The following is a 22,526-nucleotide window of genomic DNA, read 5'->3' on the forward strand; positions in this document are numbered from 1 at the left end:
GTATCCAATAGTAGTGATTTTCACAGTTTGTGTTCATCAAATACTGCTTGAATACTGCATCAGAAAATAAATTTCTCAAAATCAGAATAAAATTAAATCAAATCAAACTACCCATTTCCACTTTTCCCCTGCTGTGCTTAGAAAAAGAATGAAAAAACCAGCAAAAATCCACACAAGCTTTAGATCCAACAGCAGTGAGAAGTTATTCTTAAAGCAAAGTTGCACTCCATCTCACATGCACTCTCAGGATTACTAAATGCATGAAAAGTTTTTGAGAGTTTTTTATTTTATCAAGTAATAGAACACTATTTTGGCCCGGCATGCTCTGACTGCTTTCATCTGCTTTTGGTCCTTTTAATGATGTTCTTTAGTAAAGCTCTGAATAAATAATTCTTCTTTTCCATAAATTTAGATAATTTATGGGAGAGGTTTAAGAACACCAGAAATCACACACTGCAAAACCACAAATCACTGATCACAACAGGGAAGTTGTTTCGAAACAACCCATGGACAAAAGAACAAGATAGCTGAGAGAATAGAAAGTGTTTTAATTAAATGAAATTTAATTCTGCCCCCCAGTAACAATGCCAGATCTGCATGGACATCTGAAACAACAAAAAAAAATTGTTCAGGCCTCTCACCAAAGAACAGGTAAACTCGGCTTACATTACTCTGGGTGAGCTGAAAAATATTTAGAGAGAAGAGAAATATGCTAGTTTCAAATACTAGCAACTAATGCTTTCCCTTCTCTTGTAGTGATGAAAAGATTGACACTGAAACCTTCACTTTTTAAAAAAAAATTAAACTGTCTTCTGAAGTTTAACCGTCAGCAGTCCCAAACCTGTAAGTACTAAAACCATGAGTACGAAAATGTAAATGCATTATGAACAGTTGAATGGAATGCTGTTATGTGTTGACTGTTTTTTATCAGCAGACAATAAAATCAAAACTTTCTACCTATCTTCTAGAGACAAAGAAATGATAAAAAACCCAACAAATAAAAAAACTGCTGAATTTGCCCAATTTAATTTAGGACTCCAAGACTGTAATGAAAAATGTATAAAAGCAGCTTACCAATAATTTTGTTTTTTTCTAAAGTCTGTTTTTTTAATTTGCAAAGGCAAGGTGGCAGAATTTTGAGGAGTTTCTCACCCTAAAACCTCTCATTCTGCCTTATTCCACACATTGTTTCAAATTGAGATAGATTTTTTTCCCCTTAAACTAGGGCTCATGGAGTGTTTATAAATACTCCTGATGCCAGTCTTTTTTCCCCTCTATACATATGTGGGGCAAAACTTCAATAAGAGGCAAAGGACAAGAATACTCTATTCTTTTCACTTTACATTCTTGCTTTTTAAATTAAGTCCTAAACTGCATGTCTCAGGATTTATATATAAACAGGATCCACAAATTATATTCTCTACAGCAAGTAGGCAGCAATGCCCTCTCTAGTCAAGCTAAAACCAGAACAAAATAAAGCAAAATAAAGAACAGGCCACTTTTTGCCAGGAAGAAGCAAAGGCTCTGCAGCAAAACTTTTAATTCACTTTTCTAACCACTGCTCTGAAATGTGTCTTGTCCTACTGTTACTAGCACAACCTGAGGTACTTTAGATGGGACTCATGATACAAGGGTATTTATATAATTTCCCCATAAAAGTCTCCACTTGTATTCATATGTTAAGAGAGGGACAGATTCTATTCCTGTTTCAATGTTTTTTTGAGGGTGCAATGCAGAGGACACAATCGAGACAGAGCCAATCCATTTTGTATTGTAATATACTTTGGTATATACCAGCTGTATGATTCCAGGGACATCTCTGGAAAGCCACAGACTCTCCTTCCCACATCTCATGCCATCCAACAGCACAAAACTGGGAGAGAGTTGTAAAGTTTCCTACAATCAGAATTATTTTATTAATTCCAGGGAGGCATGGCACCAAGTAAGAAAAATATACGCGGTAAAAAAAAAAAAAGCTGCTTATGTCAACAAAGTCCTTCCATAAAGGGAAAAAGAGACAGTGAGAGAGCCAGAAAATATAAATAAAAGCTGTGAATTCTGACTGGTTACTGCTGCCTATCATTTTAAAAACACCACCACTTTCTCACTGAGTTAAGGAATACCACAACTGAAGTGTACTGAACAGTAAACTATTTGCTGAATTATTATCCATTACTGAAGGTCACAGGTTCCACCCACCCACAACAAAATCCTACTTGCTTTACTGCTGTCAAGTGCACTGCCCCTTTCCAAAACTCCCTGGGAATGATTTAGAGATTATATAAAAACAAACCAGAAAAGCATCTCAATACTGCACCACTATGAACGACGAGTCTTTCGTTACAGTTAAGCATTTCTAAAAGAATTTCAGTCCTATATTTCACATACTCTGAGAAATGTTGTCAGATAATGATCCACTGCACACATGGTTGCTTCTAGTTTACATAAACAAATTATATATTTGTGAGTGCTGAAGTAACTGTGGCAGATGTAACCCCACTAATTATGATGTATTTAGTGTATACCCAAAAGTATGCATCTAAAACAGATTACTAGTTAGTTGACTTCACCATTCACAAACAGGTATTTTACGCAAATTTATCCTCTCTCCCAGCATGCTACTGAGAAAAGCTTCTCATGGATGGGGAGAAGTGTCTCCCAGTACCACAGCAAGCTTTGCTTAACAGTTCAGCTGAACAGAACTAATAGAATTAGTTAGCATTCAAGTTACACTGATTGTTGCTAATGACAAGAGGGCTTGCTGGAAACAAAAGCAGAAGCTTTAGCATTAAATGAGGACCTGCTTTCTGTATTGTACAAATTCAACCTCACTCTACAAGGATGTTCACCTGCCTTGAAAATCTCTGGTTTTTGTCTGTGGCACTTGGATAAGAAAGGGTTATAGTGAAAGTTCATATTAAATAAATAACAAACCTCTTGCTCAGTCTACTGTCACTAATTGCATGCAATGATATTAATGACCCAGTAATTGCTATACGAGTAGCACTGAAGTGGAAAACATCATTTTGAGGCAGAAAACATCATTTTGAGGCAGAGTTCATCTCTAGGTGGTAGGACTTCACCAGTGACTGAGTTAATGCCTAGTGACAGTTTAGAATATAACACTACAGATGAGAAAATGCGCCAGTCTCACGGTTATAACAGTTTAGATGGACATGATGTTATTTGCTTTGACCACACAGAGTCTAGGAGTAACCCCAATAAAGTACCACAGTCAGACTTTGCCCTGTAGATGAACCTCATTCCTTTCAGGGAAGATGCTGTGTACTATAACAATCCAGAGCAATTTTCCACATGTTTGCTTCAATAAAAGAACACCTTCATCTCCTGCTTTTACATGTAGCACAACAAAAGTGTGCTTTATTGCAGAACACAAAAAGCTATTTACATCATCTAACTATCCTTCAGCAACACAGAGTTTGGCACCTTAGTGCTGAGATCAATTATGATACTATTGGATGACTGTACACTTGGCAAAGATGATCAGAAGTTAAGCACTGTTTTGACTGGAGTATGCTTATGTTTGTGTTTAGAGCTGTAAAATACCCACAAAGTAAACCTTAATGAGGGAACACTGCAGAAATTAAGCAATCTGAGTTTCCACGGTACTACAGGATCTCCTGTTCAAATACTTGCCATTAAGAAATTAAGAGGTTTAGCTTCTTTAGAAATTACCACATAGGCACATCTTGACTCATTTTAAGGAGCTCCAGGGGGATATGCTAGTTCTGCCAGTGTTTGGAATTTTGGAAAGTCACAACTAGACTGGCGAACTGATACTTTTAATACTTATGTTCACAGAGTTTTTAGAAGTTACTTTAGTAGTTATACTTATATTCACGGGGTTTTAGCAGTATAACATTATTTAGTTGTTTGGGGTTTTTCTCCTGTTGCAATGAAAATTATTTTGCTAATGTCTTGACTCTGCTAGTGAACCTGCTGTGGCAGCCTCTGGATGGCATGTGGAATCAACTTTCAGCAAAGGCTGGGGCCAAACACACGGAAAGCAACTCTGCAAGAAAGCCTCGAGGGTCCTGGAGTACACCAAGTTGACCATGAGGCAGCAACGTGCCCTCGTGGCAAAGGAAGCCAGCAGCTCTTGGGCTGGATCTGTAAGGGGCAGCTGGTCTGGGGAGGGGATCCTTCCACCCCACTCTGACCTGCAGAGATGTGTGCAGTCACAGGTTCCTCAACACCAGACAGATGTGCACCCACAGGAGCAAGTGCAGTAAATGCTCATGGAGATGATGAAGGAACGGGAGCACCTGCACAGGAGGAGGGGCTGCATCCTTGGGGATCCTCAAAACTCAGCTGGACACAGTTCTGGGCAACTGCCTGCAGGTGGGCCTGCTGAGCAAAGGTTTGAGCAGGGGGTTAGATGAGCTCCAGAGGTGCCATCCAAACCAATCCATTCTGCAATCAGCTGGGCTGTTGTGGTCTAATGCATTTATGTGCTAACATGAAATACTTGAAAAACAGATAATTTTAAGTTTTCCTGCCAGGATCTGGATTCAGAGCTCTGTTTCTCTCACAGCAGCCCAGTGAGCACATAAGGACTACTCTGCTGCTGCAGTTTAGTGATTTTTGCCGTCTTCATCTACCAAACAGAAAACGGATAAATCATGCTAACAAAGATCCAAACATGCTTTTAAAAACCAGCCTTATCAGCTTAATACGGACTCTTCTCCAAGAACAGCTAAGACTACCTTAAGCCTACTCCTGCTTTTACTTCCAGAAAAATTTGCTTTATTTCCTTGGGACTGAAAAAAGAAACTGGAAGACTGCCCATTAGGGCTTAGTTTTATAGTCTGATTTATCAGAAATAAATCCTGAAATATTCTTCATCCAAGGTTTCCAGGATAGACTGAAGTCAGGAAAGAAAATCCAATTTGACATTTAACCCTGGTTTTCAACCATTCCAGTCTTTTGTTTTAGCTAATGCAGTTTTCAGACAAAAGTACATTTCCCTCCATTGCAGCTACATAAAGACTTTAATGAGACAAACAATTTCAAGTCTTTAAAATGAGTTTCATTAAAGTCTTTATAAATCCTTATGCAGCTCCTCATCTTTAATTTTAGGACTTCAAATACTGCAATATGTAACACATATGATACAAGCAACTATATAAAGTAAAGAATAATCATTCCACTTGATGAGCTACATGATCATCACCCAACTTATGAACAAAATAGAAATTAAATGTGTGTAGTGTGGTAGTGCACTCTCAAGTTTCAGTTTAGACAGAGACTTTCTTCATAGCACGGCACATCTTTCCAATACACAACATCCCCCTGATTTAAACAGTTACTCATATCCTGAATATAAAGGATAAAACACACTCTCAGCACATTCTTTTTCTGCATGTAGTCCTGTTAAGGATGTTTATGCAAATCTAAGAACATACACATTTTGGAGAAGATCAGGGTTTAAGCTTTTTTTTTTTTTGCAAAGCACTACAAATGCAACATACATAAAGATTTCTAAGGGAGAATGCTGTATCCTTCTTTGTGAATGTATTGTATTTCCCGTATTTATAAACTGCTTCTGAGGAACTATGAAAGCGAGATACACAAATAGCAACTTAAACTATTAAACAGCTTCTTATGAAATTTTAAAATCTGTTACATCCATGAGTATTTCCTGAATAATTTTTTCTTCCAGTCTGAACAATTATTCTTCATTTTCATCTGATTCCATATCTATTCAGAATACTTGTGGGGGTGTATTTTTTTTCACAACATGCCATCAATTAAAAAACTGAGAATTCCTATCTTTCCTTTCCCTCCCTTAGGAACAGAGACATAATAACAGATTTCCTGCTGAACTATCTCTGTCTACTTTAAAGGAGATAAACGACTGGTATTGCCTAGGTAATGGCACCGAATATGAACAAAGTCCATCAATATAAAATGGCCTTATTCTCTTACAAGACCTGTGTGGTCTGGGACAAAACCCCAAAGGACCACGACTCCATTAATCCTGCAGGCCTTAGACTCTGTTAGAAATCTGAAGCTGCACAGACAGTGATTTTTCTCTCTAATAATATTATTTGTATAAGCTGTATTTATATTTCATTCAACAAGGGCTAAGTGGTATTGCTGATACATCCCTTAAAAGACTCTTCAGCAAAGTCAAAGACTGACCTCTGGATATCATTTTACACAAGGAGAAATTATTTATCTAATTTTCTGAGGAAGGAGAAGGAAAGGAAAGAAAAAAGTGATCTTTGTGCAAACGGAATCAGAGTGACTATTATTGCACTGGCTTTCATTAGCACCATCACCGCCACCACAAAAAAAAAAAAAAAAAAAAAAAACCAAAAAAAAAAAAAAACCCAAAAAACCCCAAAAAAACCCCAGTAGATTTCTGGACCACAGACTCTTTAACAGAAACCAGGAAAAATGTCTTTGCTGCAAAAAATAAAGGGACTGAATTTCTGAAACAGTATTTGTTCCTGTTTTGGCTAGTTTGGCATTAACAAAGGAAAACCTGTTTACTGTACCCTTTTGGGCAGCTTTCACTAGGTGATTTGGAGCTTGCAGGGGACTGCAGGCTGAAATCTGCCTCAGAATTTCAGAATTTTTCAGAATGTCCGGCCAGACACATTAGCCAGCACTTAAACTGGTCAGAATACTAAAATAACATTTTAATGTAAATCTGTTTGGCCATGCAAAGAGATTTATTCTTCCCAGCTGGGCCATATTTCAGGGCACAATCTATATTGTCCTTTAATATGTTCTTCCTCAGACAGTTATTGCCCTTTAATTGCAACAGAATGACAAAGTGAAAACATAAAAAGCCTTGTGATTTTTTTCAAACACAGCTAATGCTAAAGTTTCAGAATGACTGTTTTGATTTTAAAAGCCACAGTACTATTAAAGCAGTTATCCAAAATATAGTGCTACTAGCCAGTATAAACCTTTAAATCAGCCAGGGATCAAATATATATAAATATACGTTTTTTAATTTAAGCCAGAAGCCAATTATGTAAGTGGGTCATTTGAAAAAAAGTTGACAAAAAAACATTTAAGGAAAGCTGCATATTCAATTTTGCCAACGTCAAAGCCAATGAGCATCATTAGCTCAGCAAGCCAGCTAATGAGGTCCAGGCAGAGCAAGACTTATAGAGGAATCTTTCAGAGAGCCACTCTGTAGCCCCTTCCCAAGTCACTCTACTACAAATTTGGAACAGGTGAAGCCTTCATTGCAGGTGACTTATTTTTTAATGTTGATGATGTCAGCCCATAAACTTCACTTATGCAAAAGAAGAGATGGCGTGAAATATGTGCTTGCTTGGCCAAAGTACCTGAGGAGCCTGACGGCGGCTTGGGGGCAGGCGGCACTGCTCCCTTCCCTGCGGCACAGCTCCCCACAGGCTTCCTTCCTTCCTTCCTTCCTTCCCCCAGAGCTCCCCCAGCACAAACCCCGCGCATCACCAGCTGCTCCAGGCTCTCTGACTAAAGGCCAAGTTTACTGGGAAGGGCTCAGGATGACTCCTGTACACCAAGAGTAAACATCTTTGGTATATGAAATGCACTTGAACTCTGCTAATGCATCTCTCTCACAAACAAGAAGAATCTGCATCTGAGAGGGGTACTGAACCAGTGACACATGACACAAGTACTTGCAGATCAAGTACTAAGTATCTCCTCAGTAGCAAGAATATACTCACTGCTTTTTCTGGGCAATTCATAACAGCAGAAAATTATTTCCTAACCATGCAAAGACATAAAAAGACTTTTAATGCAAACATCAGAGTTGCAAATCTTCATACCCTTCTGCTGAAATTTGCCCTTTACGTAGATATTTATGTTGTAGGGCATGATGTATCTTCTTCCTTCATGCATGTGATTAAGGACTTCCTTAGAGACTTATGATATGTTAGCTAAATGGTCACATATTTTAGGATAATCAAACATTAATACTCTGAGATCTCAAGTACATTTGACCTTCTCCAGTTCTGCTGAAAAGAAATCAGGTAACTGTAGGAAAATGAATCTATTCATTTCCCAGGAACGAAAAATTGATGATAGCAAAGAAGAGAAAAGCAAGGACACTGTTACATCATTTATTCACTTTCACAATCCCATTTAGTATAGTCTTTCCAATTACCGCTGTTCATAGAATTAACTCTTTGGATACTGATAGTCATATTGAGGAATATCTTGCCAAGAAATGAGTTATCTTTTTTTTTAAAGTACCACTAAATGTGAAAACAGATATGAGAAACTTACCCACACTTTTACTTTTTAAAAAACTGGGAATTGTGAAATGAGAAGATTTTATATGCCTAGGCTTAGGGAAGCACTCAATAGAAAAGATCTCCTTCTGCTATACTTTTCATGAATACATCTGGATGATATAAAAATTATGGCTTGAAGAACTCCTGTGCAATCATATGTCTCTAAAGGCTGCTTCATCCTGTGTTGCAATTCCCCATCCCAAAATGACTAACCCCCTAATATGAATAGAGATTTTACTGTTTAATACAGCTCCACAAACCACATACTATTACCTTAGAAAAACAAACTCTCTTTTCAAATAATGGCAAGGTGATAAAGGTGCGTGGTGATGCACAAAACATTTAAAGGGCTGACAAGAGCCTGCCAGCATAAACAGCGTGAGATCAGGCTGTAGGCGCAGCCACAGCAGGCGCTGCAAAGATGCTGAGCTCAGTGCGCTCTTGTGTTAGGTTTGTTTGATGCCACTTAGTTGAGGGAATGCAAGATCCTGAAATACTTTAAAATCAAAAGCTGGCACATAAAATGCATCATTGCCTTCAAAAAAACCCAACAAAACAAGCAAGGTAAAACGGAGGGAGGGAGGGAGGAAGGAAGTGGCGGAAGGAAGGAAGTGGCGGAAGGAAGGAAGGAAGTGGCGGAAGGAAGGAAGGAAGTGGCGGAAGGAAGTGGCGGAAGGAAGGAAGTGGCGGAAGGAAGGAAGTGGCGGAAGGAAGGAAGTGGCGGAAGGAAGTGGCGGAAGGAAGGAAGTGGCGGAAGGAAGGAAGTGGCGGAAGGAAGGAAGTGGCGGAAGGAAGTGGCGGAAGGAAGTGGCGGAAGGAAGTGGCGGAAGGAAGTGGCGGAAGGAAGTGGCGGAAGGAAGGAAGGAAGGAAGGAAGGAAGGAAGGAAGGAAGGAAGGAAGGAAGGGAAAGAATTACAGGTCTGTGAATAGGAATGCATGCAAACAATTCAAAGCCTGATTTGCATGCATGACTAAGATGCATTTTATTACTTATAAAAATGACAGCAACTGTCCCAACTACCAGAACTTGCACTGACAAGGCTGTGTCATGAGCTTTTGAATACAAACTAATAAAACCCTATCTAGCTCCAGTACTCTCTAAAATGGTGTCCTAGCTGAGCACTGGCCTACTTTTCTATGCCTCTTAGTGCTTCTGAGACCAGCATCACTGAGTTTATTGTTTTCTCCTTGAATGACAGGAAGGTGAGGGTTTTAGCTTTAGGACGGCTGGGTTTTCAAGGGTGGGGTGCTTTTTTGTCCAGCCTATTAAAATGTATGGGTACCTTTGCTGAAGCTCAGTCAGTATGCTAGAGTGATAAGTTAGCCATTTGTTTATGCCACAATGAGTAGGAAAAATAATACCCTGAGGCACTCCAGTATTACTGCTAGGGCAGTGTGATTTTTGAGGCATTAGACTGAAGGCTGAGTAAGTTCTTTCAACCAAGTTATGCTGTAATCTTCCAGGAAATGCAATGTCTATTATGTCTTATTGCTATAATGAAATAATTATACCAAACTAATGAAAATGAGATGTACTTAATAATTCTCTGGGTAAATCCATGACATAGATATGACAGAACTGACAGTGCATCAGAAAGCTCCATTTGTGCCCATAATTTTCAGGTAATAATTGTAACAGTGCCATTTGTTCCACTACAGTTGGTCTTCTGTGGATGTTTTTAAAAGCAGCACTAAATAATGAGCACATTTCCTCATTTAAGCCAAATATTTGAGCATGGTCATTTTTATGCTACACATTTTCACAGGAGTTACTATCTCTCTATGCTACTAACTATCTCTCAACAAGTAATTTTCTTGCTTTCACCCTAGTAAATATCTCACTGTATCTCAGTGGGAAGTTTGTCAAAGTTAATATTGTTTAAGTGGGATCACATTTTTATATACTCCCCAGCTAAACAGAGAAAGTGCCCATATTTAGCAATCTTTAAAACAAAAAAAATGGTGATTTGTATCTCCTGTAACTCTTACTTAATAATTTCTAAAACTAGTAATTAATATTAATAATGCAGTGAATTCTTACTTTAGCTGCTGTGACATACAAGCTTGTTTTATACATTACCATGTACTATTATGGATATTACTGGGAAGTGAGCTTTAATTTATATTGAATTGATTTCCATTTCCATTTCAAAAGTACTTGATCATAGCACTTTTTAAAAGTGCCAATATTTTTAAATCAGAAATTGAGAAATAATTACACAGGCCGACATTACACGAAATAATTATCAATCCTCCAGTTTTCAAGGAGGTGGCAGAAACACGTTCAGGGACTAATCTTTTAGCATGACCTGTTGTGACAGGACATGGGTTAATGGTCTTAAACTAACAGAGGGTAGATTTAGACCAGGTATGGTGAATAAATGTTGCACAGTGAGTGTGTGAAACACAGGAACACGATGCCTAGAGGTGTGGTAGATGCTCCATACCTGGGAACAGAGCTCTTAGCAACCTGATCTAGCTGAAGATGTCCCAGCACACTGAATGGGGTTTGGACTAGATGAGCTTCAAAGGTCCCTTCCAACCCAAATTATTCTATGATTCTGTGAAATAAGACACACAAGTATCTAACTTGTTTGTAACTGCAGAAAAGCCAGGTATTTGCAGAATTTTTTCCGTCACCTAATAACTGTGGATACTTGCTCAAGACTTAAAAAGTGCCCATGGGGCTAAATGAGATCCACAGGGCTTAATATTACAATGACAAAACCTAAACTAATGTAAATTGTTGTTATACTGCTGAGGTCTCAGCTTATGCTAACTCCTGATTCACATCGTTAACTTCACACATCATAAGTAATTTGAATCACTGAACACAGTGGCTACCTCCAGACTTGCTTTCAGCCATAAATCCCTGATCAGAAACTCACACAAAGTTTGTACTGCTGCACAGAGGCCTGTGCCATGCATATTTGTTTAGCAAGCCAGGACCACGAAAAAGGATAAAATTCAAGACCATGCTAACTAGTCTAGGTTTTACCCAAGAACTCTCCTAGCTACTGTATGGACATAGTAGGTACGTTTTGAGGAAAGGCATGTTCAACTACAGGCCCTTACCAGTAAGCCTTGTACTGACAAAACTGGCACCAAAGTGGCCAAAAGATGCTTCCTGTGAGAGTGCCCAGAGCACCTGGAGCAATGGCTAGCCACTCACACAGGATGCCTCATCTGAGAACAGCTGGGTCACTGTACTCCTGCTCCTGGCCTAAGAGAAGCCAAGGACAAGGTCAACAGCACGGCACATTACCAGCACAGTTTAGCTGCACACAACTTCTAATGCAAATACAGGACACAATACTGTGCACAAAGAAAAAAAAAAAGGAAGAAGGAGAAGGAAAAAAAGCCTTTTACAGGCATAGAAGTACAATCAATTGTGGTTTATACAAACCAAGGAAAAAAGAGACAGAGACCTTTTGGAAATCAGAAACAATATTGAAAATATGCTGGCAAGAAATAACTTTCAGATAAAAAATACATAAACCCATTCATATCCCTCTTAGTAGTTTGCTTATAATACACAAGACAGCATGCAAAATAAGGAACAATTATATTTAAAAGAATGAACAACTGAAAGTTTGAACTTACATATGACGTAATAATCTTTGTTCTTCTGAAATTCCAGGCCCCAGAGATTAGGACTGAACTCTTGAAATTTGATGGTAAACTTAACATCTTGATCTGGCTTGGCACAGTTAAGTAGAGGTGTATTGTCCTTTTTAATAGCACAGCTATCAGCTTGGTCTTTATCAACCATGTAGACCTTATAATATTCATATTGGCCAACAGTTTTAGAGTCCACCTTTGGGCATATAATATCCAGTTTGTCTCCGATTTGTGGATATAGTACCAATCCTTGACCAGGAAGGAATCTAAAAAAAAGGAAAGAAAAAGGGGGAATGGGGGAAGAGAAGAAGAGATAACATTTGAGATATTTAATAAAATTGCAAGCAGAAAAGTAGCAACTGCATGAATAGACAGGAATAAACAGTTTCCAAAACCAAAATGACAGACTGAGCAAACCAAATCTTAATAGTTTGGGCTTGATTCAATATCAACAAGATGTTTATTTAGATCTTGGAAATTACAGATGGATTGAATCTTTTAGTCCTTATCCCAGTTTTGGGCACACCAGCAGATTTTACATCTCTCTCTGGCAGGCACTGCTGTTTTTTGCACTGCATTTAGCCATGCAGAGCGGCTAACACAATACCTGATGAGCTATGATTCTGTTTTGCTAATATTTCTACTATTCTTGCACATATTTTGCTAATTTTGAATATGGGAGAATGACAAAAATCATCTTTCAACCCCCTTGAACAGCCATGTGGGACAGGAAAAAATGTCAGACTAACAATATATCAACATGCTGATAAACATTGTTATATTACTAGTGTAACACAAAGGAACATCAGACACTCAACCAGGACCATGTTTACAGATCTCTGCAAAGGACAGAGATCTACCTGATCACACATGCTTCAAGGAAAAACACTTATATCCAGGACAGTGCGACCATTCCACTACAATGATTTCTCTTCACAAATTCCACCGTTACTGTCATTATTTTAGCTCACTTTTGATTTCTTTTTTTTTGGGCTAGTAGGTAAAGACAGGTGTGCTTTTTTTCTTATTATGGGAAGACTTCTTACACAAACTGGCAGGGAGCTTTAATATTTGCAGTTAGACACAGTATTTTGTCTTTCCTACTCATATTAATTAACAGGCAAACATGATCACTTCTTCATGGAAGAAAAATACAAATAATTACTTATGGTATTGATTCATGCACAAAATAAGGAGTTGTGTTCTCACAAGGACAAAAACCACAGCAGGTTTGTTTGTTTCTCTCTCCATTAAGACATATTTGTTTCAATTAAGGCCAAGAAGTGCATGTTTTAGAACAACAGCCAGAAACACAACCAATGGACTCGAATGCACAGACCTAAAAGACTTTCTTTCCTCTTTTTCCTGCCTGCCAGCATTTTCCAAAGATCTTCCTTAATGGAGAATCGGCCTGAAAAACCAAGTGAAACAATTCCTGTCTAATGAACACCCTTCTCCAAGTGCTAATATTTAAACAGTACACGTAGTAAATCTAGCTTATTCACAGGCAGCCTTCCTGGAAACTTCAAATTAGAGTATCAAGGCCCACGCAGAACAAAGCTGTAGGCGTCGGTGACCTCCAACCTCTGGCTTGGCAAAAGGAGCCACCAGCATGAAGTACTGGTGGGGGAGAACCCACTAAATTAAAGCATGATGCAACGCCCCAAATTTCCAATCCATCATTTACAACTGCTTGCTCCACACAATTCAAGTTTATGATCTGTGCTAATTGAAGCAGGATTATTTTCACTCACAAAGCCAGTGTAAGAATTATATTTGTTATGAAGCAGCACGTAGCAGGACAAAGACGCGTAATTACAGATTTGGGGAACCAGAACAATGAAATGTTATGGCAAGAAAAGCGACTGTTGATGTATAAATCACTGCGCTCTTTTGTGCTGTGCAGCGTAATTTCCAGACTGCAGAAACTGGGCTTGGCCACGGCTGTTCAAACAGAGACTGAAGTGGAGACAGGGCAAAGCTGCGCCTCCTCCTCCAGTTTTCAGACATGCCAAAGGAATGCAGCGACTACGGCCTCCGGAAAGCTGAAATGGTCAAACAAATGGGAAGGTGGGAATGCATCCTTCTCGGAGTTACCAGCCTGCTGAAGGACAACCACAAGTGTGTGTAGATGTGGCACCTAGGGATGTGGTTTAGTGGTGAACCCAGCAGTGCTGGGTTAACAGCTCAACTTGATGGTCTTACAAGCCTATTCCAACCTGAACAATTCTACGATCCTACAACTGAGGAGGATCCCAGCCAGCAAATTCCCAAGGGAGCGGCATATACTCAGATTTTGGCTCTCCTCAGGGATCAACTCTGACCAGGCAAAAGCAAAGGGACAGAGTTTCCAAGCCGACCTGCGTCACCTGTGACTGATTTTACCACCTTGTCTGACCACAGCCCCATTTTAGCTTTGCTCTTGTGCAGCACTGCTGTATCAGGAAGATGACAATCACTCATATTCCCCCATCTGTGGGCCAGGACAAAGGCTGGTCACTGTATGATCCCACTGCAAATACTTCTTCTTGCCAGCAATTCTTCTTCACATAACAGGACTGTGTAATAGGAAACCTGAGATTTCAAAGGACTGAATCTTTGCTTGTAAGTTAATCAAGTTAGATTCCCATACATAAAAAATATGAAATTCTTAAGGTTAGATAAATGTACCTGTCCATCATTATCAATAATATAACCTAAAATCTGCCCTAAGAACCGAAAGACACTGATGCTAATTTTAGACTTTGTGTGTATACATGTAGCAGCCACAGTGAATGTTCTCCATGCAAACTCTGGGCACAAACAGGATGGGTTGAGAGATGGTATGCCAGGCAATCCTCAGAAACATCTACAGGAAAGAGGGCACACTTGTGAGCCTTAGTTTCAGCCAGGAATTGTCCCATAAAAGGTAGAAGACAGAACTGTCCCCAACAGACAGCTAAAACTACATTTTACAAGAGCTTTAAATGAATGCACTTGTTAGACTTTATGGCAGGGAATATTCGTGCTATGACTCTGAAGTCTGTACAGTTTTAGAACTAAACTCAGTAAATCTCCTTCTACTTGAGTGTCTGAACTTGTAGGATCTAACGCTGATAGGATTAGGGAAGCAAAAAGGCTTAAAATGCAAGGATTAATCTGAGAATTTGATTGTATTGAAATTTTTCCACACTTTGCAGTTTTGATCATGACCTTTGCTAGGAGAGATATTTTTCCAATTTACTTTCCTTATTTTCTTACAACAACAAAGCCCAAATATGGATGGAGTTAATAAAGAAGTTTCACCTCATGCATTTCAGTTCAACCACAAAACTTACAGTGGCTGATTAGTCGTAGGCATGATTATTATCCCCGCATTTGTGTAGTACTTTTGCTACTGTACTTTTTATAAAGACTTTAAATCATTTGCTGGGTACTAAGCATTTTCTGAAGCTATTTATGAAATGTCAGAAGGATTAAGACTACTGTTTTATGATCCTATTTTTGAAGACTTTCTATGGGAAAAAAAAAAAGAAAAAAGAAAGGACAATGTACATTCAGCCTTGGTGGAGGTTAAAAAGCATCAGGATTGATCCTGAGTCTTCATTTCTTCAACATCAGCAAGTGTTGATGTTGTCTTAAGTATTCCAAAGTAGCATCAAGGCTTGATGAAATGTTTGCAGGATGGTGTCTATAAAAATTAACAAAACGGCTTTAAAAGTCTGATCAAAATGTGCCTTCATTTTTTTCCCACGTCAAAACAGAGCTATAATAAAGATGAAGCAAGGTGTTTCCAGAATCCTGGGACTGATCCTGTAGAGGCTGTTATTTCAATGATGGCTTGGGACAGTGACATGCTCTCCAAGTAGTCAGGACAGTGCCAGCACTGGAACCACTGCTTTCTATAAAAAGCTTCTAACTTTCCGCATTTCAGCTCTAAGTATGATTTACTGCAGAACTTAAACACCAACACAGGCCCCTGGATCCCAACAAAAACTTAGAAGAAAAGCTTAGCAAGCTTCCCAACTCATTTCTGTCAGCAGTCAGATACAGAGAGACTCTTGGAGCATTTGAAAAATCCTGCTCACAATAAATAATCCTGGTGCCTGCTGTGAGAAAGCACAGAAAAGTATATTAAGTACCATATAAGCTGTATGATGAAATTCATGCACTTTCTGTCTGGCACTTTTCAATACAGATGGCATTTTTACTGTCAGCCCTAAACTGGTGCATTGTGGGCGACATTTGACATCTGTGCAAAAGCCCATGGATATGAATCCCTCCCACATGTCCAACTAGTCATGCAGCTCATCAAATAACACCACCTTGCAGAGATCCCAAACCTTTTGAAAAGTAATTATTGCACTTGACCAAAAAGTCACAGCAACACAAAAAGAAATTGGGAACAGAGTGGTTCATTCCCTGCTCACACCAATACTTCAATGATTTTATCTACCACACTTGAGTGTCAGCAGCAGTTTCTGGCAATAATGCAACCTTACTTGTCAAAGTCTTCAAGAAGTTAAATTTGATTGTGAAATTTTATATATATTTTTTTAAAAGTATATTAGTTTACCAAGAATTTCTTAAGAATTGACTTATTGTTTAGAGAAACTTAGCATATTCAACCATATTAATTACAAAGGAATTTTGCTTAATGATAACCACTCAAACTTGCCTAACCTCATAATAGGAAACTCTCTCTCAAAAAAAAGTAGAACTTAACTTGCTGACACTCATTCATTGAGAATATTCTATCATTTCTTAGTATAAGAAAATTTCAGAAAATTCTGAAATTGTAAAATTACCTGCAGAAAAAATTCTTAAGAGAAATAAATTCTTAAGAGATTTTGTTAATCAGTATTGAGTGATGTAACCCTATATTTTGTCAGGGTTTTTCCAACTTGTGAAACTAGACACATACATATATGTACATATACTATAAATATATACATGCACACTTAGCTTTAACTACATTCTAGTAATTATAAAATAAATATGATTTTAGAAAGCATGTTAGTACTTGATGCAAGGCTTGTATATTTAACTGGAGAGGCAGTGCCAAATTTCTGTGCTTTAATAACTTACCCAAACTAATTGGTGTAGGCAGTTAGCTTTAAATTAACGTCACAAAAATAATCCTAAAAATGTGAACAATCAAGACGCTTCTTAAAATGCAGCCTGAAACCTACTGTTGGGGAATCCTACCCACTTAACTTTATGAAGTTTTAACTATGAGCCTGACTCTAAAGTTACTCATTGAAAAGTTTATTAAGGAAATATCATGAATACTAATAACACAGTATGTTAGTCCGTTACTTATAAAACTGCAAACTGAAACAGAATACAGAATTACATTCCACATCAAGTCCTTACTGTCTAAAGAATGTTTTTAAATTAGTATATGTATTAATCATCTGACTTTTGAGAAAACAACAACATTCATATTTCAAATATCACTTAGTCCACCGGAGAGATATTTAAGCAAGGCAAAAGTCTTACCAGCTTGATGCAAGCAAAGAGAATTTTCAGGAAAAGGCTAGTGATTTCAGTGAAGTAGCAGAAAAACAATTTCCTGTTTCCCATAAACACTGCATTGCATAAAATCCGAAAACAAAGATCAGAGCTCTCTGCAAAAGCTCTACACAAAACTTTCATGTTGGTTTTTGTCATATTCAATACCAGGTACAAAAATATGCACGTGCATATAAGGTATACACCTGGCTGTAAATGCTTTTTGTGCAGAAGCAGTGATTTTATAGGACTCATCTCTCTCGACTTTAAATAGATTAAGTGAACATGAATTCAATGAGAACATGATCAGTAACTGCTGTGGACAGACAGAAAGACAAGCTTCATCAAAAAAAGATTAATGTGGAGTCTGCCTTAAAATGGGTACATAATTTTATGAGGAAAAAAGGCACTACGCTTCTGCAAAATCTTTGCAAGAAACAATACCATAGTGTGACACAGCAAGATGACAGACTGGCTTTATACACAGACTAGTAAATGAAACTTTGAGAGCAAAAAAAGCATAGCATTTCGTATTATTAGAATTCTTTTAAGTGAGTTTTGGAAGCTACTTTTCTTTACCAGTGCAGTCTTATTAAATCATTTTAATACTACAGGAAAGTTTTACACAACATGCTAAACAGGGATGTTTTTGAATTTAAATAAAATTGAAGAAGTTTAATCTGCTAACCTTTATTTATATGTAACATTTTTCCACACAGTTAATGAAACAATTTATGTAAGGAATAGCTGCTGGCGTTAATGGGAACTTGCAGGCTAGCAACTAAAAGGAATTCAAACAAATAAATAAACAAATATATTCACGCTCATCCCTTAAGATCTTTAATGGCAAGTACCACATTATACAAAGCCAAATTAAGAAATATTATAACATGAGTTGGTAAAGCAGCAAGTCCTGTATTTCTCACTTCTACTGTAAGGGAAAAACCTATGTTCAGGCTCCCCTGAAATAAACCCACAGCAAACTCATAACTGCTTTGAAAGAGTTCCCTGAAACCATAGCTGATCTCCATTCTAGGATTTGGGGTACCTTATTCTCCTCACTCTTCCTCACCTCTAAAAGAGCCCATCTCCTTTCAGACTACCTGGGCCAAATGCTTGCAGTGCGCTGAAAAAGGGAATGGTAAAGGTTTTATATTGTTTTAATCACAACGCTGGACACAACATGTCAGTGGTGCCACCATTTCATGTGCCACAAATAGCCATGCAAATGGGCACTGGTCTTGGTGCCTTTTTCTGGACCTATTCTTACATCAGTTTCAGGACTTCCATTTACTTCAGTAGGTCAAAATGATGCAGTATGTTTGCAAGTGAAATCTTAATAGCTAACACAAGAATGATTCTGTAGCATTATTATATTTTATCAAAATTTTTAGTGGACAGGGAATAAGGAACATGTATGAAATTTTAATTTAAATTTTCATTTAAATTTAAATTTTCATTTATCCATTCACTGCACTACCTATAGCAAAACACTAGAGGAAAGCATTTAAAATACAAGGGATTTCTAATACGTGTAAACCAAGGATGGGCTTAGAGTGCATATGCTTCTCTGCAAAGGAAATATTCTTTTGCATGGACCTGCTGGATTTGACAGTCAAATTGTACCATCACATCACAGTTCTAAAGGCACAGAGCTTCTACTGTACAGAGATACCCACAGACACCATTCATCTTCAAACACATCAGAAAATGCCCTAGCTGGTCTCCTGGATCTGTCACAAGCTTCCTTCAACAAATAACTCTTATGACTAGCGCTCTTGCAGAAATACAGACACTTTTTCATTCCACTCAGCTTAGAATCATCCCAAGTCTAAAGGTGCCTTGCACTTGAGAGAGCACAAACCCTGCAGCCACGAGGTGATATTTTGCAAAAACGTACCCCTTTCACCCTTCACGTATATGGAAGGTCACCTGCAACCCAGCACATCTTATTGGAGACACTCAAGGAGAAAATCTGCTTCCTCAGAAGCTGTGATGTGTGAGGTTACAGATGTGATCTCGTTCTTCATACAAAGTAAGCACCCCAAAGCAAATGCAGCAGACTGCCCTTCAAGGCTACCCCAGCCCTGGGCTCCAGCAGAGGCAGGTCACTGTGCAGTCCCTCTCCAGGGAATCATGTCCTCTCAGGCTGGGATCATGGCATCTTGGAGTGACCACAAACACGGGGCACCAAGAGCCCCCTTTCCCCAGCCCTCCATCCTGCCTTCAGCCACCTGGTGAGCAGCTGCCAGAAGGGTTTTGCTGTTAGGCAGCGTATCTGTTCCAAAGGGATGTCATCTCCGCGTGCCAGAGGTGGCTCAGCTTTGCTGGAAAGTTGCCCTTTCCCTTGCTGCTTTGGCTCTCACACACAGGAAAAAAAGCAAAAAAATCCACATACATAAGTAAAACATTCAAACCAGCTAGTGTTTTACCCCTCCATCCCTACTAAACCTAGAGTGCAAAACTAAATACTTGTGTTTCCCCACGTAAAAGTCAGTCATGTTTTTCCTTGCCTTAAAAATCTTACAAGAGCAAACGCTTATTTGTCTTTTCCTGTGCAATGGGTTTTTTGCACAAGAACGTGAAACCTGGCTCAGAACATTTGCCACATGGGCAAGGCCTGAAATGTTGCATAGATATGCAATCCAATCCTTTACTAAATCTATGGATTTAAAAAAATATATAGATTTTATATTCAGTTTTCATATATGACCTCCACATAAGGGACTATTAATAGCCATTAACTTTTTGTATTAATGCAGAAAGCCATTACTGCTCTGCTTAAAGTACTTAAAGCACCAGAGAATTCTGATCCATTTACTAAATCAATTCCTGTTACCACAAAAGAACCACTAATGTGCTTCATGAGTCTTTTAAGTAAGGAGCAAAAAAAAAAAAAAAAGGTTGAGTATGACCAGTGTTCTATTTTAAAGTGTATTATATTAACATTTCATCAGCATTTACAGAAATATGAACCTCACAACACTGCTGGACTTAGTCAGCTTCAGCAAATGGAATCATTGCTCACTTGCTCTCGTACAAAAGCACGGAAACACACAGGCACATGCTCCTTCTTGTTTCGTTTCATTTCAACAGAAATGTGCTTTCTGTGTAGAGTTTAAAAACTGCAAGTGGCTGCAGTGGAAAGCAGCAGCCAGTCTGTATAAATGGCTTACTCTGAGAAATTTCTGAAAGAAAAAACACTCAGTAGGTGCATTGTAATTAGTTGCTCTTTCTAGTTACCTCTTGACAAATGATGCATGCGGGTCTGGATGAGAGCCCAACTCTTGACCCATGCCACCACTACACACTTCAGTACTTCAAGCAGAAACCCCTAGCCTCAGCATTCTTTTCATTTTGCTTTCTCCAGAAACGTGGCGCTAAGTAATGCACAACATGAGAATCAGAGATGATTAGCAAAGCTGGAATTCTTTCAGAAGTGCTTCATATAGCTAGGTCCTAAATATATCTGAAGAAAGTTTCCTGCCTTTGATTCTTTCCAAATAGGTAGCATGTTTCAGGGCTCCATTCAAGGACAGAAGTATATGGAAATACACAGGACAAACACTACTTCCACAAGACTTAATGATACACTTTGGCAACGTCTGTAAGCCTTTCAAACAGAAGATATTCTTGTGATCATTATTTTAATATGGCAATTATAAGCCTATTGAGAAATGCAACTTTTGCCACAAAAGTAGCCATAAAAATAAACATTTTTTTTGATAGCACTTTACTGCCCCCTTTTGCACTTTAACATTAGAACAGGTTTCAGTGTGAGCATACATCTGAGGAAAGAGTGTGAAGATATGGGGTAGAACTACAGGGCATCATGTTTAGTCACTAATACACTCTCAGGCACTGCTTTAGGGACATCTTCCACTTGCCTACACTGCAAACAAATGAAACATTTAGCTTTCATTGTCCTTAATCTTGCAGGGAGAGATCAGTAATGGATGGTTTAAATTGCTGTCTTCCATTGCAATCTGAATGTTTATGGGTGACTGGAAAAGAGGGGGATATTGCTCATTAACACTTGTTGTCTCTAGCATAATTTTCTAAAGCAAAGATCATCTGCAACTTGAATTTGGTTTATTCATCAGGATGACAAAGGGCTTTCGAGTCTGAGGCCATGCATATGTTAGTAATGCCTGAACTAAAAGGATGGGTGTATCCTTCAGAACAAAACTTCACAAACTGGCAGGCAAGAATATTTCCATGAAAGGTGAAGACAAGAAGCCTAGACATTCAAATACCCGGCAAGCCTAAAGGCATAAACCCGTTCTGCAACTCTGCACTGCAATTACAGCCACTACAGAATCGAGGTATGTCTGTGTGTGTCCACGTAGATCTGCAAAAGGTAATAAATCTATAGTCTAGTGTCCAGTTATTTACAAAATACTAATTCATTATGACAGAGCCAGAGGGGGACCCATCCTGCACCAACCCTCGGCTTCCAATTGAAAAAGTCCATGTGCTGCTGTGTACACTTACATTTAAACTTAATCCATTTTCCTCTGTCATCCTACAATTACAATACAAGTCACAATAATATTAAATTTCAGTGCCTACAGCATTGCACAATTGAACCATTACTGTAATGAAAACTGACTCCCTTTGATATTAACACTGGTGTTTTCTCTCATTTGCTAGCCATGAAACACAGGAAGAGACCAATGTTGTTTTAATTAAAGAATTGTTGTTCAAAATATGCTACTGGGAATATTAAAGTAGCTCTTTGCTCTAATGGCAAAGATAATCAGGGATTTATATGGTTTGAATTTTGGAGGGAAAAAAACCAAAACCAACAACAACAAAAAAAGAAATAATAAAAAAAATCTGTGCCATGAATTCAGCTCAACACAAAACCACTGCTCTACTTGACTTGTGCTCACAGGGGCAGGGTGTGCCAAACCCAAGAGATGGCACTTTATGGAAATGACACAGAGCAGTAGTTAGCATGGAACAGAAAGTCAAACCAAACCATGTGTGTTTCTTACACAAGTCAGTAAAGCCTTTGCTTTTAGAAAGCTAACAGAGAGCAGCTGGCATTTGCCAAAGAACTACTTTTTGAAAAGTGCAAACCAGACTGTTCTATTGCTGTGCTATTCTGTGCTCTTCTCTACCATTCCTGTTAGAAAAACAAAC

General features: G+C 38.4%; 1 protein-coding gene across 1 annotated transcript in view; it reads right to left on the bottom strand.

The window, feature by feature from the left end:
• The window catches only part of EFNB2 (ephrin B2), a 45,278-nt gene that overhangs the window by 11,094 nt on the left and 11,658 nt on the right, over positions 1-22,526 (bottom strand). The window contains exon 2 of the mRNA XM_058824816.1: positions 11,868-12,151. Within this exon, the coding sequence (XP_058680799.1) occupies positions 11,868-12,151 (284 nt within the window). The remainder of the gene's footprint in view (positions 1-11,867; positions 12,152-22,526) is intronic.

Source organism: Ammospiza caudacuta, chromosome 2, assembly GCF_027887145.1.
Source record: "Ammospiza caudacuta isolate bAmmCau1 chromosome 2, bAmmCau1.pri, whole genome shotgun sequence".
Classification (NCBI taxonomy): domain Eukaryota; kingdom Metazoa; phylum Chordata; class Aves; order Passeriformes; family Passerellidae; genus Ammospiza; species Ammospiza caudacuta.